At 36.6% G+C, this 17,880-nt stretch overlaps 1 protein-coding gene across 1 annotated transcript in view; it reads right to left on the bottom strand.

Moving 5' to 3' along the window:
• Positions 1-17,633, bottom strand: part of LOC127655530 (glutamate receptor ionotropic, kainate 3-like) — a 226,605-nt gene extending 208,972 nt beyond the window's left edge. The window contains exon 1 of the mRNA XM_052143414.1: positions 17,534-17,633. Within this exon, the coding sequence (XP_051999374.1) occupies positions 17,534-17,633 (100 nt within the window). The remainder of the gene's footprint in view (positions 1-17,533) is intronic.
• Between the last annotated feature and the right edge of the window lie 247 nt (positions 17,634-17,880).

Below are 17,880 nucleotides of genomic sequence, written 5' to 3'. Positions count from 1 at the left end.
GTGAGTTCTGACTGTCCGTTATCCATCTGAAGCTCTCACAGTGGAGGGTTATTGTCTTAAAAGGGAATAATGCATAGGGATGTGCCAACACGGGAGCTGGATGCAAAAAAAGTTGCTGGAGTTATTTATATTTTTTGTGCAGCTGAAGGGATGTACAGCATCAGAAAGTGTTCTTTATTCTTTATGCTTAGTGTATTGTTAGTCAAAACATGGATATATTATCTTTTACTCACTTGTTTGTCATTAATATTGCACATTGGCCTCGATGTGCTGTGTGCGTTTTGGGGTGTAATAGTATAAGGACGGGCAAGGAGGAGGCGGGAACCAGCTGAACAGTCAGCGTAAAATGTAATGATATAAATTAACATAAAACAACATAAAACATAAACAAACAGACACACATGCAGCGCGGATGCTTGCATCTCTCTCTCTCTCGATCTGGCACCTCCGGCTCGTCTTTATACCCCTCCCGGCTGATTAGCCCAATTCAGGGCTGGCCGTGTGTCCTCACGGCCCAGCCCTCCTGCTCGTCACACTCCTCCATCGCACTCCCTAAATTGCACCAGGCAATGTTTGTGACTGAAGCACAATCTACAATGAGCCAGATTTACATTGAAAGGAGGCATGTTTGGATGAAAAGGAATGACAATGACTTCATTTAAATACTCAAGACAGTATCAGTGCCTACTAAAATAGATTGTGGGTGGTTATTGAATAAAACGCAGGTTTTTGCGCTGAAACACCATGGGCAAAACTGGTACAAATGTTTTGTGAATCTGCCCCACGTTTTAACCCTTTTCATGAAAATAAACCTACAAATGGCTTGCTTATGGTTGACTCTGCATATTTCACTGGGATATCAGAGAATATTTAACATTTGAAAAAATGACACACAAACCTTCAGGCAAAAGAGTCCATTTGATATGATTATTAGCCTATACCATTGCAGCCTAGGAGAAACAATTGAGATATTAAGGAGATCTCATTTTTATGTTTGTCCCCTACATGGTAGGTAAACTTCATCCTCACACAACACATTTTTTTGGTATAAATCTATAAGATACTTAACTGTCAATGCCTGATGAAGATAAAGGATCAGGTTTACCATTGTAAGTGCTTAAAAAGCGATCCACGCTCTAACATACTTTTCAGTGTGCACTGGCCATGTCTGCAGAAGGATAAGGCAGCTCTCATTAAACAGGAGGGAGGATGTGAAGGGGGAGGACTTGAATGCCACACTATCTGAAAAGCAAGTGTGGAAAATAGGCTCCGTTTATTTTGCTCGGGGCAACGCACAAAAGAGGCGAGCGCAGCAACGTGTCAGGTTTTTTAAATTGGGATCAAAAGGTTTGAGCTAATTAACAAACTAAATAAGAGTCTCCCAAGCTTTGCCTGGCTCCATCCTTTCTCTTTCGCTGCTTCTCAAAGGCGATAGTCGGTGACTGGCCAAAACGCAGTTGTTTCCGTCGCTCGCATGTCTGATAAACGGTGTAAAGGCATCTACTCTTATCCTGCTATTGTCTATTCCACATGTCGCTGTGACCTGTGACAATAAAGAGAGAGATGGCCAGGTTTGCCCGTTTGAATGGTTTAATTCTATTTGACTTTCCCAGCAGAGGCCAGTTGCCGGGAGTGAGAAGGAATCAGATGGGTGAGACAGGGGCTCATAATAAAGACAAATGGGGCAACATGAAATTTGATTCTGTCTGCTGCTGTAGCACCTCCCACAACAAAAAAAGAGTAACGGAAAGCCAGAGTGAGATTGAAAAAACGAGACGGAGAAAACAACTACATTGACAAGCAATGTATTTTTCCACAAGCTGTCGTTTACAGAAAGTCACATACTTCCAGGGACAGCAGCAAAATCTCATAACACAGTATGAGTCATTTTACAGCACAGTGAAATGTTTTATCATTATATATAATTATTTATGTTGATAATTTAACCCAACAACTAAACTAATTCAAGTAAATAATTCAACATACAACTAAAATGTGCTTCATCTCATTTTATTATTAGGGGTCCAAGCACCTAAAGGTGCTGGAACCATATTGTGTTTGTAAAAATACAGATTTTTGTTAATATCTTCACAACCATATGGGGTAGACTTATTCAAAATTCAGATTCCCTGAGTAAAGCAAAACAAAATGTCTGCCATTTTGAATTTCTTATTTTTTAAAAACCTAGTCTCAGAATAAAGATTAATATAAATACATTTTTCCAACGTTTTACATGCTTTGTTCTACATTACGCTGCATTTTCCTGGTTAAATTAACTCTAGAAAAAGGTTATAATAGTTTTACATTTAAAATTGTGTTTTTATTTATTTTTCATTTTAAATTTTTCACTCCAATTTACTTTAGTTTGTTAGTTCTTTGGGTAACACTTTATAATAATGGTCCATCATTAATAGGTAACTATGTAGGAATTAATGCAGGATTAATTAGTAGCACCACATTAACACTTTAGTTACTACTATTAACTAATATGGAAATATAATTAACCAATCAGTAAGTAATAGCAAACTGATGACTGAGGTAGTTCACTGTTAGTTAATCAATAATAACTTAATTTAATTTTTCCAATTAACTATGGCTAATTTAAAATAACTTCTAATTAATTACTAATCAAAACATTAACGTGTCTAAAATGTGAATGATTATGTTTTTATTGTGAACATTATCACAAAATGTTCAGAGAAACGTGTCTCACTTGTGTTCTTTGCTGGAATTAATTTATGAACATAACAGCTCTCTGTGTCTGGTAGAGTATCATAGTCAGTTTACAAATGTATGTGTCCAACATGTGTATTCCTTGGGATATCTCTTCTGTTCATTACATTATAAACATTTTTTTTCTAAGTGAATAAAATGTAGGAACAAACACTTGAGTATTCATTACTAACTGACAAGTAACACCTTAGTTACTATTAATGGCTTATAATGTGTTTTCACTTTAGAATAATTGTTCAGATAGCTTTTAACTCCCAAGAAAGGAAACAGTAAGATCTCATTAATTAAAAATGCGTTGACCATGACCCTCACTTTAGAATAATTGTCCAGGTCATTAGTAATTCCTTCATACTCATGTGGTAACACTTGACTTATTACTTATGGGTTACCAGAATTATATAAAATTATATATATGTGAGTGTGTGTGTGTGTGTGTGTGTGTGCATGCGTGTGTGTGTGTGTGTGTGTGTGTGTGTGTGTGTGTGTGTGTGTGTGTTGATATGTGAGTGTGTGGGAGAGAGAGAGAGAGAGAGAGAGAGAGAGAGAGAGATAAAGAATAAATTACTGGACATTGTTATATTGTTTCTGTTCTCTTTGTTTTAACCTCATGTTTTGACAACACAAATTAAATTAAAATAAATATTAATTTACTGGATGTAGCGGACACCTTCATGCCTGCTGTTCTCAAACGTTTTTAAACTATGGCACCCTTTTATAGTGTGTTTTTTTTTTTCTCTTTCCCACGGCACCCCAAACACTGCAAAATAAGTAAATAAAAAAAAATATGCTTTTGAAAACACAAAAAAGTTTAATATATTAAATTAAAAGATGCAGTCTTTGATTCAAGCATTTGAATAAAATATTCAAGAGCCAGTAATATAATAAAGTAATTAAATAGAGAGCAGAGTTAAATATTAAATATCATAATATAAAAACTTTTTAAAAGTAATCTAATGCAAAATACTTAAACTGTTAACAATCTTTACTGTTTGATTATTAGAAAAATGTATTGTAATATATATTATTTTATAAGTATGTTAAAGTTAATAGGTTATTGATTCCATGGTGTCAGATTTTGACTGAGAAACAGACCTGTCATTGAATTGTATTGGGCTTGAAGCTAATAAAGATATCCAGCTGAGGACAGGGAGTCTTTTTCTTTTTCTTTTTTCTTGTCAATATTGCACTTTGATTAATATTAATGATTTAACAAACGACAGCAGCCCGCTCTGTTGCTAAAGCAATGAGGTCTATTATCACCGTCTTTTGTCATCTTCATGTTATGGTAATGGCAGGTTTAACGGTTTTACAACATACAAACAAAAACTAAACAAAATATTTTTCAAGATTATTTGTATTTTATTTTAGTTAGTTTCAGAGCCATGAAATTATATTTTAGTTTAGTTTTTCCAATTATGCTATTTTATATTTTAATTTTAGTTTCCGAACGAAAAAAAAATTCATTTAGTTTTCGTCTTATTTTTATTTCACGATAATAACCTTGCACGAGAGGCACTTCAACAACTGTGCGTTTTAGTCACTTGCACATAAATCATGACAACAACGGCTGATTATGACTATATAAACATAAGTGATTTACTCATTATGACCTCCATCTAAAATTCACCTTTAAAACCTCGTCTGATTACGACACAATTTCACTCGCTTTTGGAGCCCCCTTCTGCACATTTTACTGGGAAACTGCAGCCAAATTTGTAATACAGAACAGAATTTATGAGATTAGGCTGAAAAATGTGCATGCATCTTGAATCTCTCATGTCAAAAAGTTATGAAAAGTATTGTGAATTGAGCCACGACCAAAAAATTTATTGTCTAATGTATTTAAAACAATGTGACTAATCAAAATTCTTTTAAACTTTCTGTCATGAGGGTCTGTACATGCAAAATGTTGTGCGAATTGGACCAACGATCTAGGAGTTAGGAATGTAGTTTTTTTTTTTTTTTCAGAAATGCAAAATGGAGGACAGAATACCTAAAAAGTAAGTAGAGTACTTAGTAATGAATTGATTTGACCCTGACAGATCTGTTTTCAAATTTGGCTATTTTAGTAATTTGCTCTTTTTTTCTCTTTTAAACAATAGATATGAATATTTACTGTATAACAAATGAACAAATTGTCCATTGTTGCCAAAGGTTTGCAGCAGGTTCACCACTACCGGTGAATCACAAGCTCATTTGCATTTTCGGCATTTTTCATTTACGGCAAGTTTGCGGCTAGTTTGCCAGAACTCTATTTTTTGTAAGAGAATCCATGTAGTGTATGAATTATCAAAGCACAGCATATTCGTCCCAAATGGATCACAATTTTGTTTTATTACAGTATTCGCCATTTTTCAGCTGACAGAGGTGACATTTCAAACGCATGGGATGTGTTGCTGCTAGCTTTAGCTTTAGCCACACTCAGTTCAACACTTATATCCCCTATAATGAACATCACAGAGTGTGGGGTGATGGTAAAGCATTAAACTGACATTTGTAAGGTGCTGTCTTCACTGAAGTTCTGCCAGTTACCACATTTACCATTATTTACAATTGTTTTGTCAGACCAGCATTGCAGCTAGGTAACGCCACACCTTCCACTATGTATGGCGAGCCGCGAGGGCTGAGTGTATGACGTGTACAACATTCCACACTCCATTTTGACAATTGAGAAGTACATCATTCGGGTACTAGTCGTACACTTCTTTCTGATGTATTTTCAGTGTTAACATACTACTTACACTATTACACTACAAAATGGCGTAGAATGCAAAAGTGTACGGTTTAGGATGCACCTTGTGCTTTGTAGTACACCCCCTCCATAACAAGTTTACATAGCTTAACGTACAGAAATATAGGGATGTATGTGCCCAACATGTGTATGGTGTGTAAGGTCTTTTTTTAAATAATTCTGGTAACCCATAAGTAATGAGTCAAGTGTAAAGACATAAGTATGAAGGAATTACTAATGACCTGGACAATTATTCTAAAGTGAGGGTCATGGTAACGCCTTATTATTTAAGTTCTTCGCTCGTCTTGACTTGTTTGGGACATGTCCTGCTCTGTATCTCTACATTACTCCATATTTCATTGTTGGTCTCACTTGTAAATAATGTAAAACAGTCCAGCCCACTTAAAGCCAAGTGTATAAATCTATAGCAGCAAATAACATATGGAAATTAGTTTACAAATTTGCACCGACGTATGGTATGTCTCGTCATAACAAATAGCCCCAATGGCACATCATTTCAGTTGATGAGCTCACAGAGAACATGAGTATTGTTTGATTCCAGCTCGCCATTTCCTCTCCGAGGAGAAGTGTGGATGCACTGATGTAAGATCACTCCGTTTATAATTTATTTTAAAGAACATATGTTCCTGTAAATCCTAGCACTATGGAGCACACACTTGTAGTGTGATATGAAAACACCATCTGCTCTGTAGAGGGCTCGTGGTGAAAGGGAAGACCCCATGTTTCAGTGTATTAACCCCATGTGTCAGATAATTAGTTCACTGTCGTGGGATCTTTGTTAAGTTATCTTCATTTACTGCTGGCAATAATGTCATGATCATTACAGTTTAAGCAGGCAGTTTAGTAAAGGCAAGGTAAGGTCATGATACACTAATAACAGCTGCCTAAGCACCAAACTCGTGTCGTCTTTTCACATCAGAACTTGATTTACTAGGAGGAGTTTAAGTCATACCTGCTCGATACTCTCAAATTCTTTGAATTACTCTCAACTTTAATGTATAGATTTTTAAGTAAAGCTTCAAAGCTGTATTGTGGAGATTTACTGCGGCATTAACAAGTAATCAAATTATGCTACATTATGTGTTTCACTATGCACCATTTTATTCCTCTTTCATTAAAATCATTTGTGTACATACTGAGTTCAAATGAAAAGCTGAGTGTGTGCGTATGTTTGTCTGACTGGTCTTTTAATCCGAGCTCAGCTTCAGAATATCACAGTGACACTGATTTGAGAGAAAAGAGTATACAGAGCATTTGATTCAGGGTTTCACGCGAACAAAACCAACATCTGCTCACTCACATTAATGGCACTGAAGCTAATCGGCAGGCCTTAAGTGTGCTGACTCCATAATGGAAAAGCGTGTACAACGGCTTCAGTTAAATCAGACAGCTGTGTGTGTGTGTGGGTGTACAAACGGCATGTAAGTCATTTCATATTTATCTAAGTGTGTGTGAAATGCTGCCTCCGTGCATCTCAGCTACAGCAGCACAACAAACATCGGCAGACATCAAAGTGTGTGCGGGGTTCGAACCCTTCTGTGACCTGTCCCGCGCTTCGCGCACATGCTAAGCGTACAATCCCCAGCCTCGCTTCTGTGCTGGAAGAATTGTGTGCGAGCTCGCCCATGTCAGCTCGCCGATTAAATTTGCATGAAAATGAAAAATTCATTTTCGCTCAGAAACTGATGGCCATCTTAACTTACTTGCAATGCCACAATTCCTGTTGTCAGCTTCTTTAGAAATGTATCTCTGATTCTGCTGGTTTTTTGTGGTGCGGAAATTCAATCAGCGAACTTGAAATGCATGTTTAAGGGACACAGGCATCATAACATACAATGGGCATACATTGTGAAAAGCATTTTAATTTAAAAGCTGTTAAAGATCAAACATGACAAAGATCTTGTCACATCAAGTGAAAGCATGCTGTTTTTAATTTATGGGGACAGTTCAACCAAAAATGTAAATTCTACTTACCTTCATGCCATTCTGAAAATGCACATGAGTTCTTTCTTTGATGGAATATTTGGATTGACATAAGGGTGAGGAAATACTGACTGGGTGAACTAATCCTTTAACCATTTCTACCTGATCAGACCTGTAATATTATTTTGATGGTATAACCTAATGTAGTCATGTTGATTCTATAATATTTTTACTTGAATAAAACCCGATTTTAGGTTACCTGAAAAACATGCTGGTAACACTTTACATTTTTGTCCCCTTTGTTAAGGGTTCATTAATGACTAATAAGTCATTTACAAATGCAATATACAGTATGTGTGTGTATATATATCAGCACTGCTGTGATTCGGCAGCAGGATTTATTTTTATAATCACAGCCGTGTTGATTTAGGGTCATATAGCACAATTGCAAGTTTCATATTGCTTATATAAGTACATTTTACAAAATTAGGATAAACTGAGTACGGTAATAAAAACACATTTGTGCATGGAACTGCTTTCTTACGGCATGGATCAGAATATGCCGTTGCTGTTCAAACCAAATGATGCGTCCAAGCCTCAAAAACATCACAACTACTAGTATCACGGCTTGGGCTGTTTATTGAAGGAACAAGGATGTGTGTGTGTGTGTGTGTGTGTGTGTGTGTGAGAGAGAGAGAAATAGAGAGAGAGAGATATGGAGTGTTTGTGATCACCTGTCTCTCCCAAGCAGAGATGCTGTAGTCTGTTAGTCAGCTTTCTGAAGATGATGTCATTTTGGTGAAATTCATCCTATTTCTCAGTGGAAAATAGCCGTCCAAGCGGGGGTATTCCTCCCTTTTTCGCGGTAACTGGTGCACAAGAGTCTTTCACTATAGAAATCGCAATCTCAACTGCCATTTTGAACAGTATGTCCTCTCCAATGTGTAAACTCCGGTAAGAGGTAAGAACCTTGAGTTTGTGTAATTAATCAGTCTGTTGTGTCTCTCAGCTGTGATGAGCCTTAATCCTGAAGTTGTTAGTTTAAAGCCGTTTAAAGCTATTTCCTAGCTTTAGTAGTGTAGTTGTAATAAGAGCTATCATGGAGTGCTGTTGAATGTAAACACTGTTTGACGCTGGCTTACTTCACGTCACTAACTGGTTCATATTACACACAAAAAAGTATTTTGTCTCCACCTGCTGGCTAAAATATGTAATGCCAGAAAATTAAATGTAAAGATACAGATCTGCACTGCTCTTACACTTTAATTTAGAACGGCACAAACACAAGCGGAGTGATACACACAGTGAAGCATCTGAGTGCTGATCGTGTGAGATCATGGAATGTCTCTTGACCAATCAGATTCGAGGACTGGAACTAACTGTTGTGTCTGTGTGTATATATATATATATATATATATATATATATATATATATATATATATATATATATATATACACTCACCTAAAGGATTATTAGGAACACCATACTAATACTGTGTTTGACCCCTTTCAGCCTTCAGAACTGCCTTAATTCTACGTGGCATTGATTCAACAAGGTGCTGAAAGCATTCTTTAGAAATGTTGGCCCATATTGACAGGATAGCATCTTGCAGTTGATGGAGATTTGTGGGATGCACATCCAGGGAACGAAGCTCCCATTCCACCACATCCCAAAGATGCTCTATTGGGTTGAGATCTGGTGACTGTGGGGGCCATTTTAGTACAGTGAACTCATTGTCATGTTCAAGAAACCAATTTGAAATGATTTGAGTTTTGTGACATGGTGCATTATCCTGCTGGAAGTAGCCATCAGAGGATGGGTACATGGTGGCCATAAAGGGATGGACATGGTCAGAAACAATGCTCGGGTAGGCCGTGGCATTTAAACGATGCCCAATTGGCACTAAGGGGCCTAAAGTGTGCCAAGAAAACATCCCCCACACAATTACACCACCACCACCAGCCTGCACAATGGTAACAAGGCATGATGGATCCATGTTCTCATTCTGTTTACGCCAAATTCTGACTCTACCATCTGAATGTCTCAACAGAAATCGAGACTCATCAGACCAGGCAACATTTTTCCAGTCTTCAACTGTCCAATTTTGGTGAGCTCTTGCAAATTGTAGCCTCTTTTTCCTATTTGTAGTGGAGATGAGTGGTACCGGTGGGGTCTTCTGATGTTGTAGCCCATCCGCCTCAAGGTTGTGCGTGTTGTGGCTTCACAAATGCTTTGCTGCATACCTCGGTTGTAACGAGTGGTTATTTCAGGCAAAGCTGCTCTTCTATCAGCTTGAATCAGTCGGCCCATTCTCCTCTGACCTCTAGCATCAACAAGGCATTTTCAGCCCACAGGACTGCCGCGATACTGGATGTTTTTCCTTTTCACACCATTCTTTGTAAACCCTAGAAATGGTTGTGCGTGAAAATCCCAGTAACTGAGCAGATTGTGAAATACTCAGACCGCCCGTCTGGCACCAACAACCATGCCACACTCAAAATTGCTTAAATCACCTTTCTTTCCCATTCTGACATTCAGTTTGGAGTTCAGGAGATTGTCTTGACCAGGACCAAACCCCTAAATGCATTGAAGCAACTGCCATGTGATTGGTTGATTAGATAATTGCATTAATGAGAAATTGAACAGGTGTTCCTAATAATCCTTTAGGTGAGTGTATATATATATAGAGTCACTATTTACTTTCAGTGAATGTGTTTTTTTTTCTCCATATTTTGAATGGTGACTGAGACTGTCAGTCTCTAGCATTCTGTATAACATCTCTTGTGTTCCACAGAATACAGAGGGTCACACGAGTAGGGAAATTATGACAGGATATAAAATTATGGCTGAGCTATCACTTTAAAGGAATAGTTCACCCAAAAATGAAAATGATTCCATCATTTACTCACCCTCATGCCATCCTAGATATGTATGACTTTGTTTCTTCTGCAGAACACAAATTATGATTTTTAGAAGAATATTACAGCTCTGTAGCACAGTATAATGCAAGTGAATGGGTGCCAAAATTGTTATGCTCCAAAAAGCACATCAAGGAATCATAAAAGTAATGCATAAGAATCCAGTAGTTAAATCCATATCTTCAAAAGTGATATGATAGGTGTGGGTGAGAAGTTCTTCTCGAAGCCCAGCAGGTGGCGATATGCAGAGAAGAATGTTAATCACCAAAAACGAAGAAGAATGTAAAACTGATCTGTTTCACTGTTTCTCATCTACATTTATCACAATGCTTCTGAAGATATTGATTTAACCACTAGAGTCTAATGATTATTTTTATTTAATTTCTTTTTACTTTAGTTTTTTTTTTCTTTAAAATGTTGGCACCCATTCACTTGCATTGTATGGACCAAAAGAGCTGAGAAACTCTTCTAAAAATCTTAATTTGTGTTCTGCAAAAGAAAAGAAGTCCTACACATCTGGGATGGCATGAGGGTGAGTGAATAATGAGAATTGTAATTTTTGGGTGAACTAACCCTTTAGTAGCTCTTGTCAGATCTGGATGAATTTGTCAATAAGAAGAGAGGTTTGGAAACATTTCAACCCCAGTTGCGGAACACCTGCTGTGTCTGAAACCGGCCCTTATCCACTATATAGTGCGCTATTTCAGGTGCACTCGTAGGAGTGTCTGAATTGTGAGTAAGACACTCGTTCCCTACTTTTGTTCACAATAATGTACATTTGATAAAATGTGTTTGCTCTTTATATTAAAATATATATTAAAAATGACATGAATAACAAGTAACTTCCGCTGTTGTAAAAGTACCATTCAATAATCCCTCCATAAATGATGTATTAATTAAAATTAAACCCAGTAATTTAGTGACAGGAACACTGTTCATTGTAAAAAAGTAAATGTATATTGTTTTCATTAGAAATTTACTTAAAGAGTAAAAAGTACCCACTTTTAAACCTACTCTAAAAGTAAACGTGTGATGGCGTAGTGGCTAAAGCACATAACTGTTAATCAGAAGGTTGCTGGTTCGATCTCCACAGTCACCACTATTGTGTCCTTGAGCAAGACACTTAACTCCAGGTTGCTCTGGGGGGATTGTCCCTTAATAAGTGCACTGTAAGTTGCTTTGAATAAAAGTAATTGCCAAATGCATTAATGTAAATGTAAATGTATGTGTGTGTGTGTGTATATATATATATATATATATATATAACGCTTGATCAATTTACTTTATTAAAATAAACTAAACACAATTCATTCAACATTTAGTCACAACTTGATTTCACGGCAATTTATCAATTTAAATTTGTAAAATGGGTGTTTACTTAATCCGTTTGAATTGGGACTACATAAATACATATTGTGGTGTTAATGTAGCGTTGATGAAACTGGACAGGGGATTTCCATTTCCCAGCATCTTTGCTTAGGACTCAATAGTATGTGTTTTTCTGCTAAATGAATATAAAGGGGACTTGTTAGTGTTTAGTGTTTCTGTTATGTTGCAGGTTTGGGGTTGCCATTATGGTGAAGAGCGGAGCTTGAGCTAACGATGAGGACTGGTCGAAATTGTAAATGAAATTGATTGCTTGCTTTGTTGAGCCATTTCTGTACTAACCATAGCATAGTTACTAAACTACACTCTGTAGTGCTTCTGACAGTATGTGTTAATTATGATAACATTCAGTTTCATTAATTAGTACATAAATATATAAAATAGATTTATTTGAGTTACACTGACATATCTAATTGTGTTGGTTTTCCCAATTCAACTAATTATTTCTACACAAAATATTTGAGTTGGAAATTTACATAGTAAATTTAAGTTAAGAAAACTCACTTCAAACATGTGAAACCACAGTCCAGTGTTTCTTTGTTTTTTTAATTGATAAAAATGTACCTTATGTAAAGTAGACATATATGAAGCAATTATTACGGAGCTGCCAACTCTAGAAACATATATACATAAAGTTCAGTGTGGTCCAGTGATCATCGGGCTTTATTCTATAATGTGCTGTGAATGAGCAGGAAGTCCTGAAGAGTGTTTTTGCAGAAGACTTTAGGTAAGTAGGACTATTAAGTTGTTACAGCGCTCGGAGTAGCGTCATTATTTATCAACGTGACTAGGAAATTATATGAATATAAACACAAAGCTGACTGTAGCAAAATCATATAAACCCTCCTTTTAATCTCACTAAAATGATCTATGTTTGCTACATTGTGAGATTAATAATAAATTATAGGGAATTTTACGTTATTTATTGATATATGTAAACTTATTTATTAAGCATTTATAAAATTCACCCTATTTATGCATGTTTTTAGAACTGCATATAAATTATTTAGACTACATTTGTAAATGGTTTATTAGTCATGTATTGCTCCTATATTAACCATAAAAGGGGCATTTTGCATAAGAGGACCTATTATGCAAAATGCACTTTTACATGGTGTTGGAACATAAATATGTTTTGGTAGTGTGTGTATACAACCACCCTACAATGTTAAAAATCATCCCAGTCCTTTTTTTTTAATCCCCATTAATCATAAGCACTGTCTCAGAACAAGCCGTTCGCAGATTCTGTATAAAGTGATGTCACTTTGTACAGGCCCTGCCCACGACTGTTGATGGACATGTTTGTTTGTGTGTCGTCTCGTTATAGCTCATAGCGAATGTTGTAACAATATTTGTGTGTGTGTGTTGCTCATCCATCATTGCGAAACTGCTGAAAAAACTCTGCAACAAATAAATAAATTGATCAAATAACCATTCTGAAACTTCCTGGTTCATTCTCAAAGTTGTTACTTCTGACGGAGTCTCTCCCTCATCAGTGTCTGACTCTGGTTCAAACATATAGGGCTGAACACCACTATTTTCACTGCTTCATATTGCTTATGATGTGTAGTTATCCGAAGCAGAAATGTCAAAACTCCGCCCTATTCTGGATACAGGGCGGGGAGCCCCAGCTCATTTGCATTTAAAGACACACACACAAAAACAGCTCGTTTTTATTCCCACCCAAAAATGGGCATTTTCAACATGGTATATTGAATGATCTGTAGGGTATTTTGAGCTGAAACTTAACAGACATATTCTGGAGACACCAAAGATTTAAATTACATCTTGTGAAAAGGGCATAATAGGTGCTCTTTAAGAAAGGGAACATTGATATAAAGAGTTACCAATAATTTTACAATTCACTGTTCAATATGTGAAATAGCTTTATAATGGCTACTTTTTAAAACCGTAAAAAAAAAAAGCAGCAAAAAATACGTTGAATTCAAAGTAGCTGGCAGTAATAAAGCACTGTAACTCTTAGGTAGATAAAGCAATTGATTTTCATTAAATCTTTATCTGGCACTGATTCCCTCATTTAGAGACATTACATTTATTTCATTAATGGTATGCTTGAACAGGAAATAGGCATCTTAAATGCACAAGCTTATCTTAACAAAATATCCAACAGACACTGAGTTTATGAGGACATTTTTAATTTTAAAAAATCTAATTCAAATGACCCTTTCGCAAGGTAAACTGCACTTTGTTAAAGTTAGGATGACTAAAAAATAAATAAATAAATAAATCTTGGGTCTTTGTCAAACTTCATTATTTTACAAGACATTTCCACTATTCTGCAATGACATCTGGATGCGCTCCAGTGTTTTTAATGCCAAAACTGGAGTGGAATCTGATTGGCTCCCGCTGCCCTGAACAATAGTGAAATATCTGAGTGACAGCACTGAATCCAAACCAGATGAAAAGTCAAGACAGGTTTTGGAAAATCATTGAGGATGACCTCAAAGGCTGTTTTTTGATCGGCATAACTCTGCACTGATTGGACGACCGTCGTGTGACAGGGACCTGCAGTTTGGCGAGCCACAAAAAAACGTGACCCCACTGAGGTGATATTAATCCTTAAGCGAATATATGAAAATATTTATTCGATTCTATACTCTCATTTTAAATTCCTCTCCAGCATTGGTTATGCATTATATATTGCCTTGAATCTCCAGGCTTCTCAATACTGTATTAACAGGGTTGCATTTTTGTCATTCCAAACAAACCTACCAGTCCAGGCTCTTATTGGTATTCGTAGCTATGTAAGGTGTAGATGATTGGATTTTTGAACGTTTGGATAAAAGATAAAACATACAATGTAAACAGTGTATGAAATTAGCCCCAGCCAGATGACAAACGCTTTTACTTTTTGTTCAGTGGCGAGTAATTTTGGTCATCTGCCCTCCACTGTGGTAAGACGTCTCGGAGACAAGGGAAAATAAATACCTTTAGACACACACTTGAACAAACACACCTCATTAATAATAATTCAGTACAGCCTCAGAAATGGTGCTATATATATATATATATATATATATATATATATATATATATATATATATATATACATTATGCTCCATATATGTTTATTTCTATTAATATTAAATATAGTAGAAAAGTGGCTGGAAAAATTGGCCATTCACAAACCTCTGTTGCTGGAGGGCAAAAAAGTTAATTTCGTATGCTGAATTGACAACATCAAAAATATACAACTTCAAGACTTTTCATGACTGAAATTGAGGTAAGCTTTGCAAGTATACCGCCACAGGTTAATATTGAGTACAATACTCAGACTCAATCCCATAGAGGGACTCATTAATCAGTAAATGATGGAGAATGACCTTTTTAATGGCAAATGTATTTAAAAATGAAATCCAGATGGGACTAATAAAAGAAAATTCATTTGCGTGCATGTCTTGTAACAATGATTTCGACTAGTCTTTAATGGCAAATTAGGTAAATGTATTAACTGCATTAGATACATGTGATGGACATATTAACATATTTAATTAATCTCATTTATTATTAATACAATAAAATCAACCAATGAACTCCATTAATTCAATATTCTAGGCACCTCAAATGGTTTGTTAACATTTGCACATTCCTAAACCTGTTCATACATTAAAAGGATTACATTTTAGATGCTGTCCAAACGTTGATGGCATGTTTCAGTGTCTTTCCAAATGTAATATATATATATATATATATATATATATATATATATGCATGCTAAAACCACACTTTATGCACAAATATCGATGAACGCTAATGGGATCATGTTGACCAGTCATATACAAGTCACAAATTCAATCCCAAACATCCTCAATCCAAAACTATTGTCTTTTACAATAATGAGCTACCACAGTGTCGTTTTGAAAGCAGTTCCCATTTTAGTTTCATAGCAGGAGGGCACAACAGCTAATAACACACAGGCAGAGCCGAAACGCTCTTCCCCTCAACATTTACAGTCTTGCAGAGTGAGTTTGATCAACCATCTGGCCTCTGAGAAGCGCGTTGTAAAAACAGTGAAATCAATGGAGGCATGTCCACTGTGGATGCCCACCATTACACAAGCCGTGTAGTTGGTGTAACACTTAAACTAGCACACAGTGAGCGGACACAGACATCGCCTAATTCCTTCACTCCTACCACCTCTCCTCAACGCTCTCTTTGGACAGAAGCTTCTCTAATGAATTTCCATGGTATGTTCTTTATGACATGGTGAGTCGAGCGCTAAAAGGACCATACCCGCCCCGTTGGTGAACAGTGAGCCCTCTGGTGGTCCCAAAGTGGACTTGAATGCCTTTATACAGACCATTTAAGCAATGTTTAGTTAATTTTGCTGCAAAAACACACACACACACACACACACACACACACACACACACACACACACACAAAGCTAATACACACAGGCAATACATACAGGCACTCCCACAAATTCATACATAATGAAAATCACATTTATGCTGCACTTCAAAAGTACTCAGTGCACACTTCTAAATAAAAAGACAATACTTTCGACTACAAGGTGTGTGTGTATGTGTGATTGAGAAAGCGATACTGCAGCAAGACTACATTTAAAAGCGTATTTGACTCAGTTGTGTCAATTCAAAGAACTAGACCTGTCATATTCGGATTCTTTCTAACGTGCCGTGGAAATATTAAAGCAAATGTTGAGAAAACATTTCCGTTTACACTGCTGCAACAAAACAACAGAGATCTGAGCTGTCACAAATCACAAATCTCTCGCACAATGTCATTGAAGTCAAAGCCACAGTCATCCGTCACAGTCGCTGTGGGGGGAGAACCAGAACATATGGAAGAGCCTGAATGCTGCAAAATTATTTTTCCTACATAACTGTGTAATGCCTTATTAAAAAGCATATACTATAGATTTCAGTAAAATATCAAAGAGGAAAATTCTTTAGAATATTTAAATAAATTCACATTGCATCAATGCCGGGTGATACAAAACTACATTTGAGGACAAACTACAATGCAATACCAGTTAATTTGTCAATTAAACAGCTGAACTAAACAATCCAGTATTATGTATATTTGGAGTGCTGTTTTAAGTGTGTGAAACAAGTCTTTTTTTATCATTGGGGAAAAGGGATGAGGTGATTGGACATGTTAATATCTTCTAACGACATTTCGATCTATTTTTCTGCATAGCATCGAACCACTTGTCATAAGTGATCTGCCTTTAGACAAAACTGTATTGATCTTTATTGGGCTCCGGTCTCTATGCAGGGCAACATATTTCATCTTCTCAGACTGAGAATAATCTCTCTTTGTCAGCTTGCATGAGTGCACTTTTTCTTATATAGTATTATCAGGAACACACAGGCTTTTACAGTATTACTAGATGGTACGGAAAGGTGAGGTTTCCAGACAAACTTCAGCGCAATGTTCACCGGATCACCTGTTAAGACTATGAACTTACCTGTCAATCTGAATTTACTGTAAATAACGCACTGTGACTTATTTATTAAACAATAAAAAATATTCTAGTGATAAATGTGATATAAATGTGTCTCTCAAGGCGTTCAATGTTTTGTGATATCTTGAAATGAACGCAGCACCATTTACTCCTAGTACGCGCGGTATGCTGATGGACGCTCAACTACATTTCTAGCGCTTATATTGATCTATATAATATATCTGACCATTTACTTTGCAAGTTATTAGGTAAAATAAGTGAACGAGCTCAAGTCTGACCCAAATGAACAGCACAAGCACTTTAAAGACTCATAAAAACATTTACATCGCCAGTCGAACTCGCACTCTTTCCATTACGCACTCTCTTACCTATCCGTATGACATGAGGCATCCCGGAGGAACTGTGAATCCAGAAGAGAGACACTATAATTGCGCTCCAGTATTCCACATATTCCCTTCTGTTCTTCATGACTGGATTACAGTGGGATCAATCCAAAGAGCTCTCCAAATACTGATCATCAAATTGTAAATGGCTGGAAGTCATATGAAGATTGGACTGACTGCGACAGATTTGCTCTCATTGTAGAGGGTTTGAACACGCGCTCGCTGTATTAATTACTTTATTTATTAATTTTGAAGAGTAAGTGAGTGCGCGCGCGCGCGCTCGGCTCTCCACACGTCTAGGGTGAAGCTCCGGATCGGTGCGCGTCTCCACC

This window comes from Xyrauchen texanus, chromosome 15 (genome assembly GCF_025860055.1).
Source record: "Xyrauchen texanus isolate HMW12.3.18 chromosome 15, RBS_HiC_50CHRs, whole genome shotgun sequence".
In the NCBI taxonomy this organism is placed as follows: Eukaryota; Metazoa; Chordata; class Actinopteri; order Cypriniformes; family Catostomidae; genus Xyrauchen; species Xyrauchen texanus.
The sequence above is the reverse complement of the archived record's forward strand: the minus strand, read 5'-3'. Positions and strand labels throughout refer to the sequence as shown.